The sequence below is a fragment of the Callithrix jacchus genome, chromosome 1, assembly GCF_049354715.1.
Source record: "Callithrix jacchus isolate 240 chromosome 1, calJac240_pri, whole genome shotgun sequence".
In the NCBI taxonomy this organism is placed as follows: Eukaryota; Metazoa; Chordata; class Mammalia; order Primates; family Cebidae; genus Callithrix; species Callithrix jacchus.
Window position 1 is genome coordinate 94,227,461 of NC_133502.1, and position 22,589 is coordinate 94,250,049.

Genomic DNA, 22,589 nt, shown 5'->3' on the forward strand with positions numbered 1-22,589 from the left:
TCACCAGATTTAGAAAATAAAATACAGGATGCAAGGTTAAATGTGAATTTCAGATTAACAACAAACAGTTTTGTTATATCTCAAAGATTGCCTGGGATATTAAAATTATACATTATTTATCTGAAATTCAAATTTAATTGGGCTTCTTGGATTTTATCTAACATTTCTATTCCTAAAAGACCATAGAACGGCAACTCATTTCATTTTATATTTACCTCAAACAAGCATCCATCTTTTCTACAAAACTTTTTTTTCCCAGTCTGTGGCTTTTTCTTTAAATCGAATTACAATGAACTGTCACCCAAATTCAGCCTGCTGCCTGTCTCTGTATGGGCTGCAAGCTAATTTTTTTTTTTTTTTTTTTGCATTTTAAAGAGTTGAAACAATCAAAAGAAAAATGCCTTTCTATGACACATTTTCTGTGCCCATAATGAAAATTTCCTTGAATCATAACCAAGTTCATTTGTTACATGTGATCTACGGCTACTTGCACATTACAACAGCAGAGTTGAAGAGTTTCAGCAAAGACTATGTGGTCCACAAAGTCTACAGTATTTACTCTCAGGCCTTTCACAGAAGAGGGGCCAACCCCCTTCTTAGACAAGTGCTCATTCATGATGGGTAATAAAAAGTTGTGATGGCAACGTGCCCAAATGTATTTCCAATGCAGCCAATGGGTACCTTTGTTCTCCCACCCTCATCCTGGCCCCTGGCTGCAAAACTAGCTTCTTCCATCATATTTTGTCAACAGAGTTGACAACCTCCCTTAAAAAGTTGGAACCTAGAACCGCAAATACATTTTCTTAGGAAATGCAATTCAAAATCTGCCAACATGTTTGTTTAGAATAAACAGATATGGCCTTGAGGTGGCTTTTGTCTGTAATCCCAGCACTTTGGGAGGCTGAAGTAGGAGGATTGCTCGAGGCCAGAAATTCAAGAGGAGTCTGGACAACATAGTGAGAACCCATCTCTAAAACAAAAATTTTATATAAAACATTAGGCAGTCATGGTGTTGTGTATTTGTAGTCCTAGCTACTCGGGAGGCTAAGGTAAGAGGATCACTTGAGCCCAGGAGTTCGAGGCTGCAGTGAGCTGTGATTATGCCATTGCACTCCATCCTGGGCAACAGAAGACCCTGTCTCAATTAAAAAATAAAACCAAATCACTGACAAAGCTTTTCATCTCCAAATGGGGACAATTTAAAAGAAAGAAAAGACAGGTACACTGAGCAACTAGAACAAGGTTCATCTTAACAAACTGCCCTCCACCAGCCAGAGCCCTTCCTTCCAGATCCTTCTTGCCTTGCCAACATGAGCCCCTGACTAGCAAAACTGTTTGATTCTTCTTTATTGTTTTCAGAGACATGGGCCCTCAAATACATTGTACCACTTGGTCAGGGATGTGAAAAAGGTAAGAACCCTCTCGACTGCAGGTCAGAGGCCCTGTCTTGACCGCTTCCTGTGATTAGAGAGTGCCTCCGTTTTGCATGAGCTGCCAGAATATTCCTGTCCCTGTCAGGCGCTCATTTCAGAACTCTGTGTGTGTGTGTGTGTGTGTGTGTGTGTGTGTGTGTGTGTGTGTGTATCTCTTTTAACTGATGCTTCTGCTCATGATGCAGCTGTGGTGTTATTTACAATCGCCGTGCTTTTAGATGCTTTCATTGGACGTAATGCTTTTGGGTAGTGGAACTCTCGGCTTTCCGCGTGCCAAGTGGATTTATGCCATTACCTGTATCTTTCCACATGCCCCTCACTGTTTGGGGAGCTGGTTTCCATGCTTCCTGACTGACTACAAGAGTACATCTTCACTCACCAGCTCCTGATACAATGACACATCTAGCATTACACAGAGTGTAGTAAGTAAGCATAGCTCCAAATTTTCTAAAAACAGAGACAAAATCATAAATATGCACTCCATTCTTTGAACATTCTGTTTTTTTCCAGAATATTTTTTCATATTTGTCATCTCATTGGATGGAGGAAAGAATTGGTAGGTATGGATCAGGTAGAATTATTTTCATTTTATAGATGAGGAAGCTGAACTGAAAGGAGACAAGAACTGATTTGGTGGTTGGTAGTTAGTGAAGAGCTAATTTTAAAGCTTAGTTCCTTTGACTAATAATGGTAAGATAATAATAATAATCATGAGCTAGTGATGACTAAGTACACAGCAATGCTGACACTTTCAGTGCATTTTAACTCATTTAATCTTTACAAAAATTCTATGAAATAGAATTATTATTTTATTCGTATAGGCTGGGCACAGTGGTTCGTGCCTATAATCCCAGCACTTTGGGAGGGCTAGGTGGGTAGATCACCTAATGTCATAGTTCAAGACCAGCCTGGTCAACATGGTGAAACCCTGTCTCTACTGAAAATACAAAAATTAGCCAGGCATGGTAGTGTGTACCTGTAATCCCTGCTACTTGTGAGGCTGAGGCAGGAGAATTGCTTAAACCTGGGAGGCAGAGGCTGCAGTGAGCCAAGATCATACAACTGCACTCCAGCCTGGGCAACAGAGTGAGACTCCATCTCAAAAAAAAAAGAATTATTATTTTTTTGTTATAATACGGTTTTGTTCCCATTTAAAGACAAGAAGAATGAGATATAGGGAGATTCTCTTTACTCTTAGCCAAGTGCTTTTTCTTTTGCCCCATATTATCTTTTTCAGACGTAGCTTGAGGTCTGAACACTTAAATCCATCCCAGAAACTGACATTTTAATTCCAAAAGATAAAACAGAAGGTGGCACTGCCCCCACCCCACACATAGGTGTGCCCATACACACATGCACACATATGCCCAATATCACCACTTGGTAACAATTCTTCACCAAAGTCCACAGGACATATTCAGAGGAAGCCACAAAGTGAAGTCAAAATACAATCTGATTCCTTCATCTCACAGGAAGTGGCTAGAATTGCCCTTAGGCGTTCTGCAACTAATTTCTTCTCTTTCCTTCGAAAGGCCGAGCAAAGGCCCTGGGGCTACTTATAATGAATGTTCCTGTTCACCTGCTGGACATTTGCTAAGAATGAGTAAAGGATATAAAAATAACACAAAAATGTGTACCTATGCAACTATCTTGCATGTTCTGCGCATGTACCCCAAAACCTAAAATGCAATAAAAAAATAACACACAGAAACAAAATCTCCTTCCTTTGACCCTTGCAAACTTTCCTCCCATCTCTACACCACTTTAATGAAGGATTTTTCATCTGCTTGAGTGGCTAAGCCTGTAGTTCTTTCGAAACAAGAGGGAAAGAGGCTGTGCACTCTGTACTCACAATTCAACAACCACTTTCCTAAGATCAGATCCTTCACTGGTCTACGCATTCCAGGCCATAGCAGTAGATCTGCCTTCAACAAACCTATTTCTCTTTCCTCGAAGCTTCCAGTTTTGTCTTATTCATCCTGGCTTAAAATTGCCTGAAAACTAAACTCAAAAGATTAGAAGTAGACACATTGGATGTGTATTCAGCAAGATAGTTGTTGGTCATGTTCAAACAAATGCTTTGAGTTTTTCTAAAATAATGAATTGGGGTGTTCTCTCCTTCACTTTAAGTTAATCTCCAACCCTGAAGGAATTGCGAATCTTTCTAAATAGACAGCTATGCCTTTGTCCCTCAATCTCAGTCATCGTCAACCCAACCCTTTAAAAAAAAATGGCACTCATCCAATTCAGTGACCCAGTCTTCCAGCAATAATGTCTAGTTTTCAAAGGGATTTTTGCAGTTAGATTTCACTGGGTATAAATGATCAAAATCCTTCTCATTACTTTCTTTTCTCCATAGGACTCTGCTTTTTCTGAAATCCCTCAAGTTGCCTTTTGCATTTGCTTATGTCACTTGTATTATTAGAAGTCATGTAAATTATCTCCAAGGTGGGGTTTTTTGGGGGGTAGCTTCTCAGCTAAAGAGGTACCTCAAAAATATAGACTAACAAGAAAGAACAGGATGGCAAGAATTTGGGAAGAAGAAACATTAAAAGCAGCTTTTTTCCTTTTAAGTATGACCCAAATATTAGAGCAAGAAAATCATTATATAAGCATGCATTTACCATTTACTTACAAATTTAGTAACTGGAAAAAATAATAACAAATGACCAAAAATAGTATTGAACTGGCCTAGAAATAATTTATCCTTTTACCTGGAAAAAGAGACTGCCAATAAGACAGGAAACAACAGAAAGCCAATTTTTAATTTCTTCCCTTGGGAATAAGTAGGAGCAGGAAATGCAGAATCCATTATTTCCGTGACCAAGGTGAGTAACCAACTCTGGGAGAGCAAGGAAGATGAACAGTGTGAGATTCAGAAAATAAGAAAAAAAAAGAAAGATGAACAGCAGTAGTCACAGGAGTCGCAGTGCCTGCATTTTATATTATATGGATTAAGGGAGTTGAAAATGAAGGTTTTTGTTCATTTTGTGTTTGGAGAAGAAGTGAATAAGGAAGAAATTAACATTGGTGCACAACTTTCTCAGGTGATTTTCAGGTGGTTTCAAGTGACTTCCAGCAATTTAGGCCAATAAGATAATCAAAGGCTACAAAACTAGGGTTAAAATGCTAAGAAAATCTTGGGAACTTAAAGCAATTTTCAAAATTAATGAACATAATTATAATTAACGTGCTTTCTTCTTTACAATTATAGGGGGAAAATATATGTGTGCATGTATATTTAATCTGGAGAAAGTAATGAATAAGTTACCAATTCTGATAACAAAACGCTATTCATGAATTAGGAACACAGTCCTAGACATTAAGCATAGTATTTGATAATACATCCATCAAATTATATGTAACTCTTAAGAACCAAATGCATGCATTGAGGAATTATCGAACCATCATAAGTCAATCAGCATGACATCTTCAGTTCACCTCTGTTTTGAGACCAACGGAACTGAATGTGGGGAATTGTTCCCAAGTTGGTTTTGAAATCTCAAATTATTTATATCAAGGGAACAATATAGGAGCAATGAGGTAAAAAGAGTGGCTCTTCATCATTAATCAGAAATTTAAATTGTTTTAAACCAACCCAGTTCTCTGAACTATTTTCATGCATAAATCCATTGAATGTACCAGTGCTCTCATATTAAACCAGAGTGGCCCAAGTCTGTCTGCTTATCTGTTGAATATAACCTGCCATTTTAGTAGCTGTCTGCTCAATTTGTGCCTCTGTATGTTTTAAAGTAGTTTTTTCCCTTTCTTAAATGTGCTAATATTTCAAATTAACCTATACTATCCTTCCCCCCACAAAGGAGGATGCTATTTGGGTATTATATAGAAGTAGTGGTGAAATTATGATAATTTAGAGTTCATTTACATGGGAATTAAGACCCAGAGCTTTGAAGAATGAAAAAAAAATTTTTTTTCAGACACACTTTGGGTAAGGAAAGGGCATTTGCATAATCCCATTTGCTAAATGCATGCAAATTTGCAAAAGCATTATTATATTTCAGAGGATTGGTTGCCCGAGATATTACCATGTTAATGGGCTGCACATCGGGGTGATGTCCTCTTATCCCCTGAGCTTTCACCAGATGAAGCCCCTCCCTGGTGTTTACTCACACCAACTGCAGCCCACTTTCCTTTATTATACAAGTTGTCCCAGGGTCGTCTTTTCTTCACACTCCCTTGGTAAGCTGACAACCAGCAATCATTTTATACCTTACGTATGTCAGAAGGAAACTGTCTTGCTTTGAAGGCTTGTTAAGAGTTTCAAAGGAAAAAAACTCCCTGAACAGTTGAGATCTGATAGTGACATCATGAGCTGACATCTGAAAAACACCATTCATTTTGAAAAACAGATCTAATAAGTGAATTTAAACTATTTTTTTAATTAAAAGGTTTTCTTATGCTCTTGCATGAAGTAAACCTGAGGTTAGTAGTTCATAGCATGAAAAAGGAAGACAGCATTTTCAAGTTGTCAAATTGTACGTAAGGAACATCTGCCCATAGACACAAGCCTGTCTAGCAAATTATTTGAATCACATGGGCTCCCATTGTTAAGGCATGAAATGGGAAATAATAGTTTGGGTTTTACCCATTACCAAAGTCCTTACTGAAGTGGGAGGGGGAGGTGCTAGAACAGAAACAGCAGGCAGAATGATTGTTCCTCCAGTATCCTTTTTGACTTCTAATTTGAAAAGGACCCAAGCAAAGGAAGACTCCTCCAGAAAGTGTTTGGACATTCCCTGTTGGCGTGTGAGGTACTGCTCACCTTCTCTGCTTTTTCCAGAGGAGCTGGATGCACTGAGCCCCACCTCATCCCCATCTGTCCTTTTACCATCCCTTGTCTCCAAGCCTCTGGTTCCACTAACCAAACTCCAGGGGATCACTGGAAGCTATATCACCCTTGGAAGCTCTGAACAGAGTCTTTGGCCAATGGGCCAAAAAAAATAAGAGCAGCCTGCCAAGTAGTGATCATACAGTTGGATTTTTAGAAATAGACAGGACCTTAAAAGTTGCTGTATCCAAGCCACCTATTTTCATAGCACAAACTGAGGTACAGAGAGGGAAAGTGATCTGGCCAGGGTCACATGGGGTCAGGGCCATGGCCCATCCCAGGACTGTTTCCTCCATGGGGTCATGTTGCAGGTTGCTCTCTGAGTGGGTATCGGTAAGGTCCCGTCTGCCCAGCAATACCTGTCCAAGAGAAGCAATGCAAATGCATCATCTGCAACGTCTGCAGGTCCCAATGGTCATGGCCATCTGCCCAGCACTGTGTCATGCACAGAGGCTCCCATCCCCTTCAGAGTCCATGCAGACACTTATTCCAAGAGGCCTAAATTGTACCCAATTTTAATCCATGTTATAAAATCTATTTCTTCTTCCCCAGAAGGTTTCCACTCTTCCTAGTAAAAGTAATTCCCTAACTTCTTGGCTTCCTAAAATCTCTATGAAGAAATAGCTGCAATTCAGCCTTTCAGACTGAATTCAAACACATTACTTATTAAAGTAAATTTTCACTCCTCCAGATACCACTTCCAGGAGAGCATCTGACTCACTCCTTAGCCCCCAATCCTTCATCCACTCTTGATTTGTTTATATGGCCTTATGGTATATACAAAACAGAAGATGGCCTGTAATCCCAACACTATGGGAGGCCGAGACAGGGGATCACCTGAGGTCAGGAATTCCAGACTAGCCCGGCTAACATGGTGAAACCCCCTCTCCTAAAAATCCAAAAAAATTAGCCGGGCATGATGGCACATGCCTGTAATCCCAGCTACTTGGGAGGCTGAAGCAGGAGAATGATGGCCTAGGTTACAGTGACCCAAAGTGGCGTCACTGCACTCCAGCTCGGGCGATGAGAGCAAAACTCCGGCTCAAAAAAAAAGAAAAGAAAGGCAGGAAAATGTTGCAGAGCGAGAATCCTCATTGTCTTCTGTTAGGTGAATATCGCCCCCTTGTGGTCAAATGAATGCAGGACTCTCAATGGTCACGGAATCCTTTCTCCTCCTTCAGGGCCGACCACACATAAATCATTCTGAAAGAATCAAGCTTTATCTGAGAAGAACCCAGCACCTCCTTGGCAGTATATGCCCCTAAAAGTCCTTTATGTATATAGTCATTTTCTAAAAATGTTCTATTTGTCCCTTACATTTTTATTGATTTTGAATTATACTATTATCACTATCCTGACCACTCCCACTCTTAAAGACACCTCAAAAGCATAAATATTCCCTTTCAGTATTGGTCTTCAGACGATATTGGTGTCTTGTTTTTAGAATTCTAACTGATGCTCACACCTAAGTTTCTCAAAACAAAATACAAGTGACTCAAGATTGCGCCACTGCACTCCAGCCTGGGCAACAAGAGCACTCAGTATTGCCCACATTTTTAATTTTTTTTTTTTTTTTTTTTTGAGATGGAGTCTTGCTCTGTCACCCAGGATAGAGTGCAGTGGGACGAACTCGGCTCACTACAACCTCCACCTCCTGGGTTCAAGCAATTCTTCTGCCTCAGCTTTCTAATAGCCGGGATTACAGACCCATGCCTCCACGCCCAGCTATTTTTTTGTATTTTAGTTGAGACGGGGTTTCACAATGTTGCCCAGGCTGGTCTCAAACTCCTGAGCTCAGGCAATCCGCCAGCCTCAGCCTCTCAAAGCACTAAATACAGATAGGAGCCACTGCGCCAGGCCCACATTTTAAATTTTTAACATTCCTATGAGATTAAAACTAGGCACAAATTTATAGATGTGCTCTGATTGTCTTTTTATAGCATCACAATATGTCTTTTGAGGACTTTTCTGAAACTTGGCCTTTGAACATTGCAGACCATAAAGGCCATGGAGTTCAAGCCCCTTTCTCTAGAAAAAAGTCTGAGAGCCTGAGGGAAAGTGGCTGCTGGCAGAAGGACAGACAGAAGCCCAGGGCAGCTGACTGGAAGCTGGTGTGCCTCCTCCTTACCCTGCCAAGGAAAATGACACGATGGGTGGGCATCCTCTGGAGGCCATCCCTGTAGGAGCCCTGTGTCTGTGAATGAGGCTCACCCAGGCTGTTCCAGTCTCTGAAACTCTTCTATTCTTGAAATAGCAGTCTCACCTAATAGTCCAAGAGAGCCAGAGGATACAGAAACTGGGGCCTTGTTGGCCTGCACCAAAATAATGGAGAAAAGTGGTTGCATTAATACTATGTTTAAACTCAGTTTAATTTTTATTGGAAGGGTAATACAGGAAAAGTTACTATCTTAAAACTTTCTGAGCTCCCTTTTTAACTTTTTTTTTTTTTTTTTTTTTTTTTTTTTTTTGCCATGCTTTGCATAAAGAAATCAGACAATTGGTCTTTCTTAGCCTGAGGACAGCTTAGCCTGCTGATTCAGTTAGATGGATAAAGATAATCTTCAAACAAAGGGGATTTTGAAATTCTGAGGAAGGTAGAGGTCATTTTTGTGAAGGGACTATTCAGCTCATCAAATGGATGCCAGATTAGACTATGGAGGGCCAAAGTCAAGGATGGAAGGGGTCTGTGTCTCAAAATGTTCCACCTCATATACGATGTCTTTCATACAGTCCCACTTTCCCTAGCTGGCTCCAGTTAGATGCCCAAGCCTTCCGTGTACCCCAAGCCAAGGGAGAGATTGGACGCATTGGGCTGGGGTGGGAGCTAATTCTGGGAACAGCAAGGAAGTCTGAAAAGCATCAGTGGACCTGGCAAAGTGGCTTCCACCTGTAATCCCAGCACTTTGGGAGGCCAAGTTGGGAGGATCACCTGAGGTCAGGAGTTTGAGACCAGCCTGACTAACATGGCAAAATCCCGTCTTTACTAAAAATACAAAAATTAGCTGGGCATGATGGCATGCACCTGTAATCCCAGCTATTCAGGAGGCTGAGGCAGGAGAATTACTTTAACCCGGGAGGCAGACGTTGCAGTGAACCAAGATCACGCCATTGCACTCCAGCCTTGGCAACAAGAGCAAAACTTCATCTCAAAAAGAAAAAAAGGCAGCAGTGGGCAATGGAGTCTTATATGCAGGAGGCTGGTGCTTCAATTGCTATCCCTTTGTTCTCACCCCATTAAGGATAACCACTGAATTCCAGATACAGCCTTACCTGTGTTTCAAAGCAGATTTCCACAGTGAACTAGGGCTATCCCAAGCAGGAATGACTAACAGATTGTGGCTAGTTTTGTTACTGAGAACATAATGCTAGAAAACCCAAACCCAGACTTGATCCCAACTACATCAGTTAATTTCACTGTTTTACTGGTTTACACTTTCAACAGAAACACTCTGAGTGCCCACCATACACCAGGCATATTATAAGAGGCTCTGAGGATGTAGAGATAAATCAAACAAAAATATAAAGCTACAGGTTTAATGTTAGGATGCAGTGGGATACCTCTAATTCTGAATCCCAAAGCCTTTGAATGGATATGGTTGCCCATAGAAAAACTGAGTAAGGACAGCTGAAAACCTACCCTCATGTTAGCAAAAAAAATTTAATTTCTGACTGACAGCAATTAGCTTTTTACACTATGAATTTCCCAGTTCTGCTGCATAATCTACCACTATCACCAGAATCTCATGGAGTAGACAGGTGGTTTGACACATGTGGGTATGCATCAGAATCACCTGAGGAGCTAGCAAAGGATACATTGAAGTAGGTGAGACAGAGTCCAGGCATTTGTAATGTCACCAAGTTCCCCAGGGTATTCTGATGCCACCAAAGTTGGAAAATCACTGCTATACATAATGAACGTCTTCTGTGAAGTGGCAGAAATCTTACACAGCATCCTGGGTGGGTCCTTCGTTAAGGACAAAAGTGAATGGAGCCCCTCGTGTCTGTCCAAAATAGATCTATGGGCACGAGGCTTCCTACGCAGTGTGACACCCAGCCATTCATGTTAGAGAGCGCTCTCCCACAAGAAGCAGCTGCAGCAGGCAGTGAGAGTGGATCAGTCATACCCTTTGGAATTCACTGTGCACTCAGACTTTGTCACAGATGAAACTAACTCTCCCTTGACCGAATAGAGCAACAATTTTCTTTAGACCTTAAACTTTAGAAGTAGAAAGCCGTAATAAATAAATAAGAAAATCATTACTATTTTGCATCTGTAGATGGTAAATAGCTAAAAAAAAAAAGACCCCATACCTCTAGATCTTTCAGAAATGTTACTCACTTTGAAAGAAAAAAATGAAAAAGTCTCCTTAGTTCTAGAAAAATAAATACTCCATTGATAAAAATGCCTCCTCCTATTTCTATCCCCCTTCTCTTTAGATGCAAGGGATGTTCATATGTAACCTCATCCTGACACCCAAAATCCCCTCCCTAAATACTGCTCTTCTTTTATGAAAAAGGTGTCAACTTTTAAAAAATTATGGATAGAGGTTTTGTATTAAAGGAGACCTGAACCCTAAAATCCTAGGTGATGGCAGCCCTGGTAATGACACTCATCTTCTGAAAGGAGTCTTCTTTTAGTGGGTGGTAGATTCCAAATGATTATCAAGAAAGTGGTAACAAGACTGGGTCAGAGGTAGAAGGGGGGGCTCGGGGAAATCTGGGGAAACCTAGTTCCTAGTGGCTGGGAGTGATAGCGTTTGCCTTGTCTAGCCTTGTGTTTCTTTCTTCTACACTGGTGTTTTTTTCTCCCCAGCTGAAGACTTGAATAAATATTTTGATTTTCTATTGTTGCCGACGATTACTGCATCTTCTTATTTAACTTATGTCTTCTTTCCAAGCGAGAGTATCCAGGTTTCGGTTGGATCTATTTTAAGGTGAATTAATTAACCAGCATAATAATACATTCAATATGTTTCTTGTTTCATTATTTTTTTTACTCTAGTTACAGAACACGTGAACTAGAATCCCTAGTAAACCACGTTGTCTTTTGGATTTGTCTGTTTGTTTGTTTCGTTCTACCCTGATAGGGGAACCTGCCCCCAGACTACAGAATCAGCCTGATTGACATCGGCCTGGTGATCGAGTACCTGATGGGCGGGGCTTATCGCTGCAACTACACGCGCAAGCGCTTCCGGACCCTCTACCATAACCTCTTCGGCCCCAAGAGGGTAAGGCTGGCTGCAGATTCGGGGCCCCTCCCAAGAGGATTAGGCCTTATAAGATTTGGGTTGTGGCTTCTTTGTCTCGAAGGAGACCAGTTGAGAAAGAGATAACTGCCCCTCCTCCTCCTCTTCTTTTTCTGTCAAATCTCTTAAATAACATTTTGTAATTAAAAAAAAAAAAAAATATATATATATATATATATGGGGATATGTTTTTGTTTTTGTTTTTCATTAGGTCGAATTCAAATCAGAAAATTGTGCTGGGACTGAACCTAAACAAAAAATAGTAATGAAATTGAAATTAATCTTATCGAGATTATTAAACTCAGCAGTTTTCCAGGTTTTGGGTCTTTATACCTTTAAAAATTGTTGATAACCTCTAAGAGCTTTTATCTATGGGAATTCTACCTATTGGTATTTGTTTACCATGTTAGAAATTTAAATGGAGACTCTAAAAATATTTGTTAATTCATTTTTAGTTAAACATAGGAATCCCATTATATGTTAACATAAAGAACATGTTTACAAAAATAAATATATTCTCAAAAACAAAGAATAAATTTATAATAGGAGCTTTTTTTTAATCTTTTAGAAATTTTTGTAAGTCCAGCTTAATAGAAGAGGGCTATATTTCATCTAGTGTATTCAGTCTATTGCAGGATGTTCTGTTTAAAGTATACGAAGAAAACCTGACCCCACAAAAATATATGACAAATGTGGCAAATATATCAGACAAAGGAAGGAGTATTTTAACCATCTTTACATATAATTGTAGTCTTTTTTGATACTACACCAAAATTTAATAAGTAACGCTTTCTTAAAAATAAGTTGAAAGGTGAAATCTAAAACCATATAAGTGAACTTTTCAAATTCTGTTACATTAAAATCCACTGGTCTAGACAGGCATGACCCCAGCTACTAAGGGGGTTGAAGCAGGAGAATGGCTTGAGCCCAGGAGTTCGAGGCTGTAGTATGCTATTCCAGTGCCTGCGAGTAGCCCCTGCCCTCACAGGGTTAACAATAACAAAATCAAATCTAATGTCTATCTTGTACTTTGTATGGATCTTGTAACATCATAGATTGATAATGGAAAATTATTGGTTTTTAAGACACACAGATCTTCCAAATATTGACACATTTTATTATACACATTTTATTATACAATTTCATTAGTATTACCTCTATCTCATGGGAAATGTTTTTCAGTATTGAAAAGTTGTCAAAGTCATGGTGGGATATGGGGAGAGTAGATAGACGTTTTCCAAAATCCTAGTATTTTTCTTAAAAGTTTGAATTTTGTCATTGGCAACAAACACTGCCAGTTGTTTTCCTTGAAATAACAGCCTCACATTGGTCATTCCAAACACATCTCCCAAAGGTCCAAGGCTCCATAACCTTACTCCATCTGCCGGTCAGTTCATCAAGGAAAAATTATATTCCATGAAAAAAATACAGCTATAATTCAGTCCAAACAGTCGTGCTTTTCTCAGGACAACTCAGCATAGTTCAGTGTAGAGCAGAAGTGTTTTGGGGGCATAATTCCCATGTCATCCCACAGAATAGTAAAAAGATGGCTAAGTAGGGGTAGAGATTTAGTACAGTTAAGTGTTTTTCAGGTCTCAAGGCCTTTTTTGAGACAGAGTCTTGCTCTGTCACCAGGCACCAGGCTAGAGTGCAGTGGCGCAATCTCGGCTCACTGCAACCTCTGCCTCCCGGGTTCAAGCAATTCTCCTGCCTTAGCCTCCTGAGTAGCTGGGACTACAGCTGTGCGCTGCCATGCCCGGCTAATTTTTGTATTTTTAGTAGAGACAGGGTTTCACCATGTGGCCAGAATGGTCTCAATCTCTTGACCTCGTGATTCGCCCGCCTTGGTCTCCCAGAGTGCTGGGATTACAGGCATGAGCCACCGTGTCCAGTCGCCATTCTTAAGTAAAACTTTTGCATTTGCTTTCTGCAGATGGGTAACACTGGAGTCTAAAGACATCTGGTAAAGGTGGGTACCACTGCCTTTCTTCTTCTCAAGGCACCCACCAGTTTTACTCACCACTGCTTTTGCACCATCAGTACAAATGTCAAGACGGTGCAAACCCACCTACATGTTAGTACTGTTATGAAGATACCTTTGACTTCACATACCTCTCAAAATGTTTTGGGGCCCATAGGCCACATTCTGAGAACTTCTGGTCTAGCTGGTAGTGAGCATTTTTTATTTTATTTTATTTTATTTATTTATGATGGAGTCTCACCCTGTAGCCCAGGTGGGAGTGCAGTGGTGTGATCTCAGCTCACTACAACATCCGCCTCCCAGATTCAAGCAATTCTCCTGCTTCAGCCTCCTGAGTAGCTGGGATTACAGGCATGTGCCACCACACTCGGCTAATTTTTGTACTTTTTAGTAGAGACGGGGTTTTGCCGTGTTGGCCAGGCTGGTCTTAAACTCCTGACCTCTGGTGATCTGCCCGTTTTAGCCTCCCAAACTACTGGGATTATAGGGATGAGCCACTGTGCCCAGCTATGATTTTTATATTTAACAAAGCTTTCTTCTGATTCTGAAAGTATTTTGTGGTACTAGTAAAGAACTTAGAAAACACCTAAAATTTAACGACAGGGATTTGTTAATGAAACAATATATAACAAATTTTAAAAATGCCAACAAGTATAAATAAGCAAAAAAATGAAATAGATGCTAGTCTAGTGGTCATTTTAGAAACTGAAAGAGGTATGGGGCGGGGGAGAGAGAGAGAGATTGAGAGAGATTGAGAGAGATTGAAATTCGGTCTGAGCTGTTCTAATGTGAATAGTCAAATACAATTTTGAGGAGCTGTAAGTGCTATACCCTTACCATTTACTCAGATAACTTTGAAGATGGCACCCAACCATTCTGAAATATTTAAAAGCTTAAAATTGGTCTTCCTGGCCCCCAAGATGTAATTACTTCCTGTTAAATGTAGATCAGGGTCTGTGTTCTAAGTTGCCTTCCTCTCCGTCTCCTCAGCCTGTGCCTGTTTTGCACATTCCCAGCATGGCCAGTGATGCTTCCTGTGTGCTGACACTTTCCATGCTGTTGAGCATCTTTGCCACCATCAGCACAGGCCCTCTAGCCCCACTTGCCCTTGCCCTGCTGTGCAGCAGCACAGGGAGATGGCCAGCATGAAGCATCTAACATATTAATATATTTCTGAATAATACTCCAAGTCTCCAGATAATAGAGGCTTTTCACAGGTTTGAGAAATACGTGATTGGATCTGTTTGATGGAAGGTTTCCTTGTTCATCTTTCTTGGTCTGTTCAGGCTGCTATGACAAAATATCATCAGCGGATGTCTTATAACAACAGAAATTCATTTCCCACAGTTCTAGAGGCTAGGAAGTCCAAGATCTAGGGACCAGCAGATTTAGAGTCTGGTGAGAGCCCGCTTCCTCATTCATAGTGACACCTTCTTACAGTAGAAGGGTGAACGAGCTGCATTGAGCCTCTTTTACAAGGGTACTAGTCCCATCCCTGAGGGTTCTTCTCTTGATCTAATCTCCTCCCAGAAAGCCTCCCTCCTAATGCCATCAGCTTTGAAATTAGAATATCAACATATGAATTTGGGGGGCACAAACATTCAGACCAGAGTACTCATTCAAGTACTAGATGCTCTGAAGGTGTCAGCCAAGCAGGATGGTTATAGAAGATGAAATAAATCTTGGTTCTCAAAAGACATTCTAAACCTGCATGCTCCATCTTCAGGCAATCTCATTATGCCTGGCCAGCATCCTCATCTTCTGAGGATTCACTAAACTCACCAAATCCAAAAATCTCCTTTGGAATTTCTATAAATCCGTTCTTCTTGTGGTGTTTTATTTAGTAAAATAAAATAAATGCTATATGCTACAATAGTGTTCTTATATTCCATGTTTACAATCTAATAGGACTCTTGGAGGCTGGGTGTGGTGGCTCATGCCTATAATCCCAGTACTTTGGGAGGCTGAGGTGGAAGGATCACTTAAGCCTAAGAGCTTGAGACCAGCCTGGCAACATAGTGAGACCCCATCTCTATAAAACATTTTTAAAAATTAGCTGAGCGTGGCAACATGCACCTGGACTCTCAGCTACTTGGGGGACTGAAGTGGGAGAATCACTTTAGCCCAGGAGGTCGAGGCTGCAGCAAGTCATGATCATGCTTCTGCACTCCAATTCAGGTGACAAAGTGAGAACTTGTCCCAAAAAACTAAACTGAATACATATTATAGGACTCTTCTTACCTATATGAAAGAAAGATCTAACTGATCTAACTTTGTTCACAACATTTTTTTTAACAGCCCAAAGCCTTGAAACTGCTGGGAATGGAGGTAAGTGTTTGCTCAAATTATTAGTGTCAATGATTTATTCTCTTTATTACATATTATATATATGCTGTATTTATAGTATATATATAAAATATATAGTGTATATATATATAATATACTATATATGAAATATATATACTATAAATATAGTATATATAATGTGTAATACTATATATACCATATACTATATGTAGTATGTATATATTATAAAATTATATATATATGTGTGTGTGTGTGTGTGTGTGTATATGATGTGTCACAAGGTTGCTCAGAGCACCTTTGAAAATTCCACCATGAGGTTTTATCAGTATTGCTAACAAAAAAATAAATCCTATTTGAACTATCTGGAAAACAAGGAAGCATATAAATTCAGTAATCAAAATTTATTCTTGAGTGTTTACAAATAGTAACAGATTCGAAGGCCAGAACTACTTCACAAATGCATCTAATAGGTATTTGGAAACTCGAGATAAATTATACGTTTGTCATCTTTTGTTCATGTGGTTATTGTCGTATATGCAAATAAGAATCTAGGATGTCCTTATCCTTTCAGCAAAAAGGGTAATGCTGTTCATCAGGTACAAACAACATTACCTTTTGAAGAAGTAAATGGACATAAGTAAAAAGAAAGAAAATGGCCCATTAAAAAATAATTATTTAAATGACAATGTAATTCGTGTTCTCACAGCACTGTGCTTATGCATTTATGAGCACTTGTTTTAAAGTTAGGCATGGAAGAGCTTATGAGATCTTTTAAGACAGGAGCTAGCCTAGTTCATTTCAGTATTGATCCCAGAGCTAGCTGGGAGTAGATATACAATTGCTGCTTACTGAAATGAACCAATGCATTTCTAACGCAGCCAGTATGGTTTCCCTGTAATTACAGGATGATATTCCCCTGAGGCGAGGAAGAAAAACAACCAAGAAACGTGAAGAAGAGGTGGACATTGACTTGGATGATCCTGAGATTAACCACTTCCCCTTCCCTTTCCACGAGCTCATGGTGTGGGCTGTCCTCATGAAGCGGCAGAAGATGGCCCTGTTCTTCTGGCAGCATGGTGAGGAGGCCATGGCCAAGGCCCTGGTGGCCTGTAAGCTCTGCAAAGCCATGGCTCACGAGGCCTCTGAGAACGACATGGTTGACGACATTTCCCAGGAGCTGAATCACAATTCCAGGTGGGTTAGTCCAGCAGATGGGCTGGTCAGGGGGAGAGGAGGAAAGGTGGGCTCCCAGTGCTGGAGGGTCTGAGCTACTCAGAACTTTAAAGGAAGACAGTATCACCCCAGTGACGCACACACAGGATGGACACAAACAATTACCCTTTATTGTGTGCAGTTCCGCAGATGGTGGTACATACAGAAGCATACAGCACTTTATTTCACCCTCTCAACTACCTCATGAGGTAGGTCCCATACTATGCACTTCTTTCAGCTAGGAAAAATGGGCTCAGAGGATTTAAGTAACCTGTCCAAGATCACAGGTGTGGTGACAAGACTGGAATTTGAACTGAAGTTTGACACATTTAAAAGGACATACTGCCTTGTGCAGTGGCACATGCCTGTAATCCCAGCACTCTAGGAGGCTGAGGTGGGTGGATCATTTGAGCCCAGAAGTTTGAGACCAGCCTGGGCAACATAGCAAGACCGCATCTCCAAAAAATCAAAAATTAGCTGGGTGTAGTGGTACATACCTGTAGTCCTACCTAATCAGGAGGCTGAGGTGGGAGGATCTCTTGAGCCCAGAGGGTCAAGGCTGAAATGAGCCATGATCATGCCACTGCACTCCAGCTTGGGAAACAAACAGAGATGCTGACCAAAAAAAAAAAAAGGAGACGACATACTGCACTCTATTGATTGCTCCACCTCCTACACTCATATGCCTTGAATTTGAGGGCCTGAGAACAGAGATCACGTCTTGTTTGTCTTACAACCCTCAGTTCTATACCTGGTAGCTGGCACATAGTAGATGCTTAATGAATGTTGACTGGATTAATTTACAAACAGACTAGACCCCATAGGAAAAAAACTACATCACACAGTGGCCACATTTTCTGGTTGGCCAGTGGGTCCCCATTTTGGTCTTATAAGTCTCCAACCTGGCCTGAAAGACTCTTCTACCCATTCTGTCTTTCAGAGACTTCGGCCAGCTGGCTGTGGAGCTCTTGGACCAGTCCTACAAGCAGGATGAACAGCTGGCCATGAAACTGCTGACGTATGAGCTGAAGAACTGGAGCAACGCCACGTGCCTGCAGCTTGCCGTGGCTGCCAAACACCGCGACTTCATCGCTCACACGTGCAGCCAGATGCTGCTCACTGACATGTGGATGGGCCGGCTGCGCATGCGCAAGAACTCAGGCCTCAAGGTCAGTGCACCCAACAAGGCCCTCTTGGCTGTGAGGGCCGGAGGGTGGGTTAGAGTGTTCTCAGCCAAAATCTGCTGTGGGATTGGGCATCTTCTTATCTCAGGAGGGTGGTTCTAAATCCTGACTGTGCATTAGAATCCTGTAGAGTGTTGCTTGGTTTTGTTTTTTCCATACAGAGCCTGGGGCCTCTCCCTGGGTCCTGCTACATCGGCATCTCTAGAAAGGGTGCCTGGACATTAATATTTTTCAGAGGATTCAAAGGTGATGGCCATGCACAGGTACTACAGGGGCTGCCATTTGTAGAAGCAAAGCCAGCTGCACCAGGAGTCCTCACCTAGGCCACCTGTCTCTGCAAAGGGTGCCTGAACCCCTGGCCTTCCTCGGCTTCATGTCATAGAGACATTGGCTCTTACCAGATGTGCTTGAGAAATCTTTTTAAACCAAAATAATCAATACCCATTTTTAGAAAGCAACATTCCCATTCTCTCTCCCTCTTTTTCTTCCTCATTCTTCCTCTCCTTCACTACTTTTTCTTTCTTTCCTTCTTTTTCTCAAGAAAAAAAATAAATAAATAAAACTGAAATAAATTTATATGTAAAGGTGTTGCTAGATAATCCTAATCTATTCTTAAATGAAGAAAAATGAGCCACAGGCCAGTATGTATAATCTGAGGCCATTTTTAATGTGTCTAAATATAGTTATGTCTGTGTACATTAACCTATAAAAACCAGGAAGGACACATAGTAAATTGTCGGCAGTGGTCACCTCTGATGTTGAATGGACTATGAAACAGATGTTACTGTTTTTAGGAGAAATAGAATGGCGGGTAGCATTTGCTTTTTTAATGTTCTTTTCAGTGTTTTTCAAGGAAAACACAAAACTGAAAAAAGGTAAAGAAAGAAAAAATGGGAAATGGAAAATTGAAATAATGTGGGGAGTTTTTTGTTTTTTGTTTTAAGGTATACAACATGATGGGTTTTTTTGAGGTTTTGGTGGTGGTGGGGGTGTTGAAACAGGGTGTTGCTCTGTCACCCAGGTTGGAGTGCAGTGCCATGATTTTGGCTCACTGCCACTTCCGCCTCCCTGGTTGAAGTGATTCTCCTGCCTCAGCCTCCTGAGTAGCTGGTATTACAGGCACACACCACCATGCCCAGCTAATTTTTGTATTTTTAGTATAGATAGCATTTTGCCATGTTGGTCAGGCAAGTCTTGAACTCCTGACCTCAAGTAATCTGCCTGTCTTGGCCTCCCAAAGTGCTGGGATTACAGGCATGAGCTACTGACGCCCAGCCACAACATGATGTTTTGATATACATGGTGAAATGGTTACTCTAGTCAAGTAAATTAACATATCCATCATCTTACCTCATTGCCCTTCCTTGTGTATGTAAGAGCACCTAAAACCTCTCATAGCAAATTTCTAGTATATAGTACAGTATTTCAGCTAAGTCTAGTATATAGTACAGTATTTCAGCTAAGTCCTCATTTTGTACATTACATCTGTATGGTACATACTCACCCTACATACCTGCAACTTTGTACCATTTGACCTATATGACTCCATTTCCTCCTCTCCCCAACCCCACACCTGCATCTGACACCCACTATTTTGTTGGACCAACACCCCTTCCCCATATCACTCTTCCTGTGGGCTCTTGGGCCAGAGTCACAGGAGGGTTCCTTGATGTGGGTCATGGGCACTTAATAGCCACACTGCTGGTGACCGCCAAGCCCAGCCTCTGGAAGGGAGCCAAGCTGGCTCTCAGCTCTGAGGACGGGGTGTTATGTCCCCTGAAGAATACCAGCTTGCTACCTGAGCCTTCCCAGGGCAGCCAGGCACCCAGAATTCAGCATCATAAATTCATAGTCATTTTCGCTGAACTTTTCTGCCGTCCCTGTGTGCATTCAAGCACTGTCCTTGCCTTATTACTGGAGGATCATTTTTACTGACCCTTCAGGAGATCTTAACCCCTCACCTTGGAGCAGTTTCTTTAAGGAGGTTCATCTTCAGAAATTGCGCCCCAGAATTGTTTTAGGTTTGAGAGAAGAAGTGAGAGAAGACTTGGGGAATTATCATGCAGAAACGTACTTGTTCACTCTGAAGAATGAGACCGCCTCTCAGAAGAAAAGCTTCTGTATTCAATGTCCTTGCATAGATTTACGCTTGATGTTTATAATGAGAGAAATACAATACTGGCTTCTCCTGGGACATTTGTGTAAGGGGTGTGTGTGTGTGTGTGTGTGTGTGTTCCTGCTGCATTGTAGCAAATACCAGGAAGATGCCCTAAAATGAATTAAGTGCTTTCCTACATGTATTCTCTCAAGGTCAACTTAGGACAGCGTTGTTTTTTTTAACATAGATAATCAGATAACACATAATCCACTCCACTTGACACATTAGCACAAAAAATGCCAATGGACAGATGTATGAATTGCTTTCACAGTCAAAATCAAGGGCTGTCTAATAGCTAAATGTAAATCTGAATTCTTTCCCACTTTTGCCTTAAATAGAGTCTCTTTTTCCTCTGTTACCCACACGCAAAGTGGGTGTTAATTGGGTAAGACAAATTTGGGCAAAATGCTTTTTTCCTCCAAAAATGAGACTGATCTACTGTGCAAAGTATTTCCTAGATGTGACCAAATGAACCTCTTAGTATTAATATGTTAGTTACTCAGATGTTCAGTCCCACTACAGAGCATATAACAATTGTGTGTGCACATGTACACACACACACACACACTCTCACTCACTCACTCTCTTATACCCCACACCCCAGGCCCTCTGATTCTAAACAACCACCCTGATCTTAATCCTTTAAATGTGATTATTATTATTATCATTATTATTACTTTAGGTAATTCTGGGAATTCTACTTCCTCCTTCAATTCTCAGCTTGGAGTTCAAGAACAAAGACGACATGCCCTACATGTCTCAGGCCCAGGAAATCCAGCTCCAAGAGAAGGAGGCGGAAGAACCAGAGAAGCCCATGAAGGAAAAAGATGAAGAGGACATGGAGCTCACAGTAAGGAAACACTGCACAGTTATTCTCTGTGGCCAGAATTCCTAGTCCACTTGTCCCACCAATATGCTTAAGATTCCATAACTCCTTAGGTCAGACATCTGTTCCCAGCCTTCCACCATGGAGTGCTTTCATTTCAGTACTGAGGCCAGGGTATTGGAAAAGTGTAAATAAAATGACTGTAGGGTCCACTCTTATGTGAAAACCTGCAGCCAGCCTGTGGTGCAGGACAAACCAGTGAAATTCTAAAGCAAGACACTCTACATTTTCCAAACAGGCAAAGCTTTTTGAACAACCAGAAGATGTGTCTGTCTCAGCACACGAGGAAGGAAAGGGAATCCATGATTCGGGAGCAGCCAGCTTCACTGAGCTGGTACTGTTCTACAGACCAGAAGCTAAGCCTGTATCTGTCTTCAGGGTCAGGCTCACAATTACCACACTAATTGAATTTTGAGGTTTGTATGCAAAGCTTTTATTAGCCCTTCCTGGTATAATATAGAGGATAGAGGCTTTGTTCTGCAGAGGGAAGGGGGCAGCTGGACATGGGACAGCTTCTCGCAACCCCCGCCAGAGCAGCGTGACTGCCACTGGCTCATATGCAAAGGCTAAAAATATCACATGCTATTAAAGAGACAAACAAGGCTTCATAGCTTAGAAGTCATCAAGCAACAGCTCCATAAGGACTTTCTCAATATGCCTCACCCTCCCTCACCACCCCCGCCGTTGACCGTTGTTGCTGTAGTGACCCAGAAGAAGCTATAAGGGGTGAAACCAAAAATTGGTTTGCTCAGGTGACAAAAGGCCTTTGTATTATTATCCTAGTGTGCCAGTACTGTGAATTGTTTCTCTTCCAGATAAAGAATATTTCCTTCCAGTGGACTCTTCCTAAAGATCCATTTGCAGACACAGTCCCTGACTTACTGGATTAAAGGCCAACCTTTGTTTCAGTTTGAGGATTTGTATAAAAATCTGTGGAGTCAGCTCACTTCTGTAACAGATGACTGTCTCCCCTAACAATCTACCATAGTTTTGTCCTCTGGATAGAAGATAATAGTTTGATCATTAGAAGAAAATTGGCAATAGTAATACTGAACCTGTACTGAATATTTCAGCTGAACGTGTGCTCTGGAGCCAGAATCCTGCCCCATCATCTACTTGCTGTGTGACCTTGGGCACAATTTTATAACCTCAAACACAGCAAGGATAATGTTACCTCACAAGTAGTCGTCTAGTGTAAAAACTGTGCCTGTAAACTACTTATATGGAAGACCGGCACACTGAACTAGTGTTGTTTTAACAGTGCTAAGCGCTTTACAAATAGTTACTAATGGAATCCTCAGGAAAGTCCCACAAGACAGGCACTATTATCATC

General features: G+C 41.1%; 1 protein-coding gene across 21 annotated transcripts in view; it reads left to right on the forward strand.

The window, feature by feature from the left end:
* The window catches only part of TRPM3 (transient receptor potential cation channel subfamily M member 3), a 980,420-nt gene that overhangs the window by 864,521 nt on the left and 93,310 nt on the right, over positions 1–22,589 (forward strand). For 12 of the 21 annotated variants that reach the window (XM_017973100.4, XM_035255728.3, XM_035262473.3 and 9 more), the window contains 7 exons: positions 1,360–1,410; positions 11,181–11,216; positions 11,370–11,510; positions 15,808–15,837; positions 16,721–17,010; positions 17,969–18,197; positions 21,053–21,220. In XM_017973100.4, coding sequence (XP_017828589.1) covers positions 1,360–1,410; positions 11,181–11,216; positions 11,370–11,510; positions 15,808–15,837; positions 16,721–17,010; positions 17,969–18,197; positions 21,053–21,220 — 945 coding nt within the window. The remainder of the gene's footprint in view (positions 1–1,359; positions 1,411–11,180; positions 11,217–11,369; positions 11,511–15,807; positions 15,838–16,720; positions 17,011–17,968; positions 18,198–21,052; positions 21,221–22,589) is intronic. The other 9 variants (XM_035264315.3, XM_035257415.3, XM_017973095.4 and 6 more) reach the window with 1 other exon arrangement.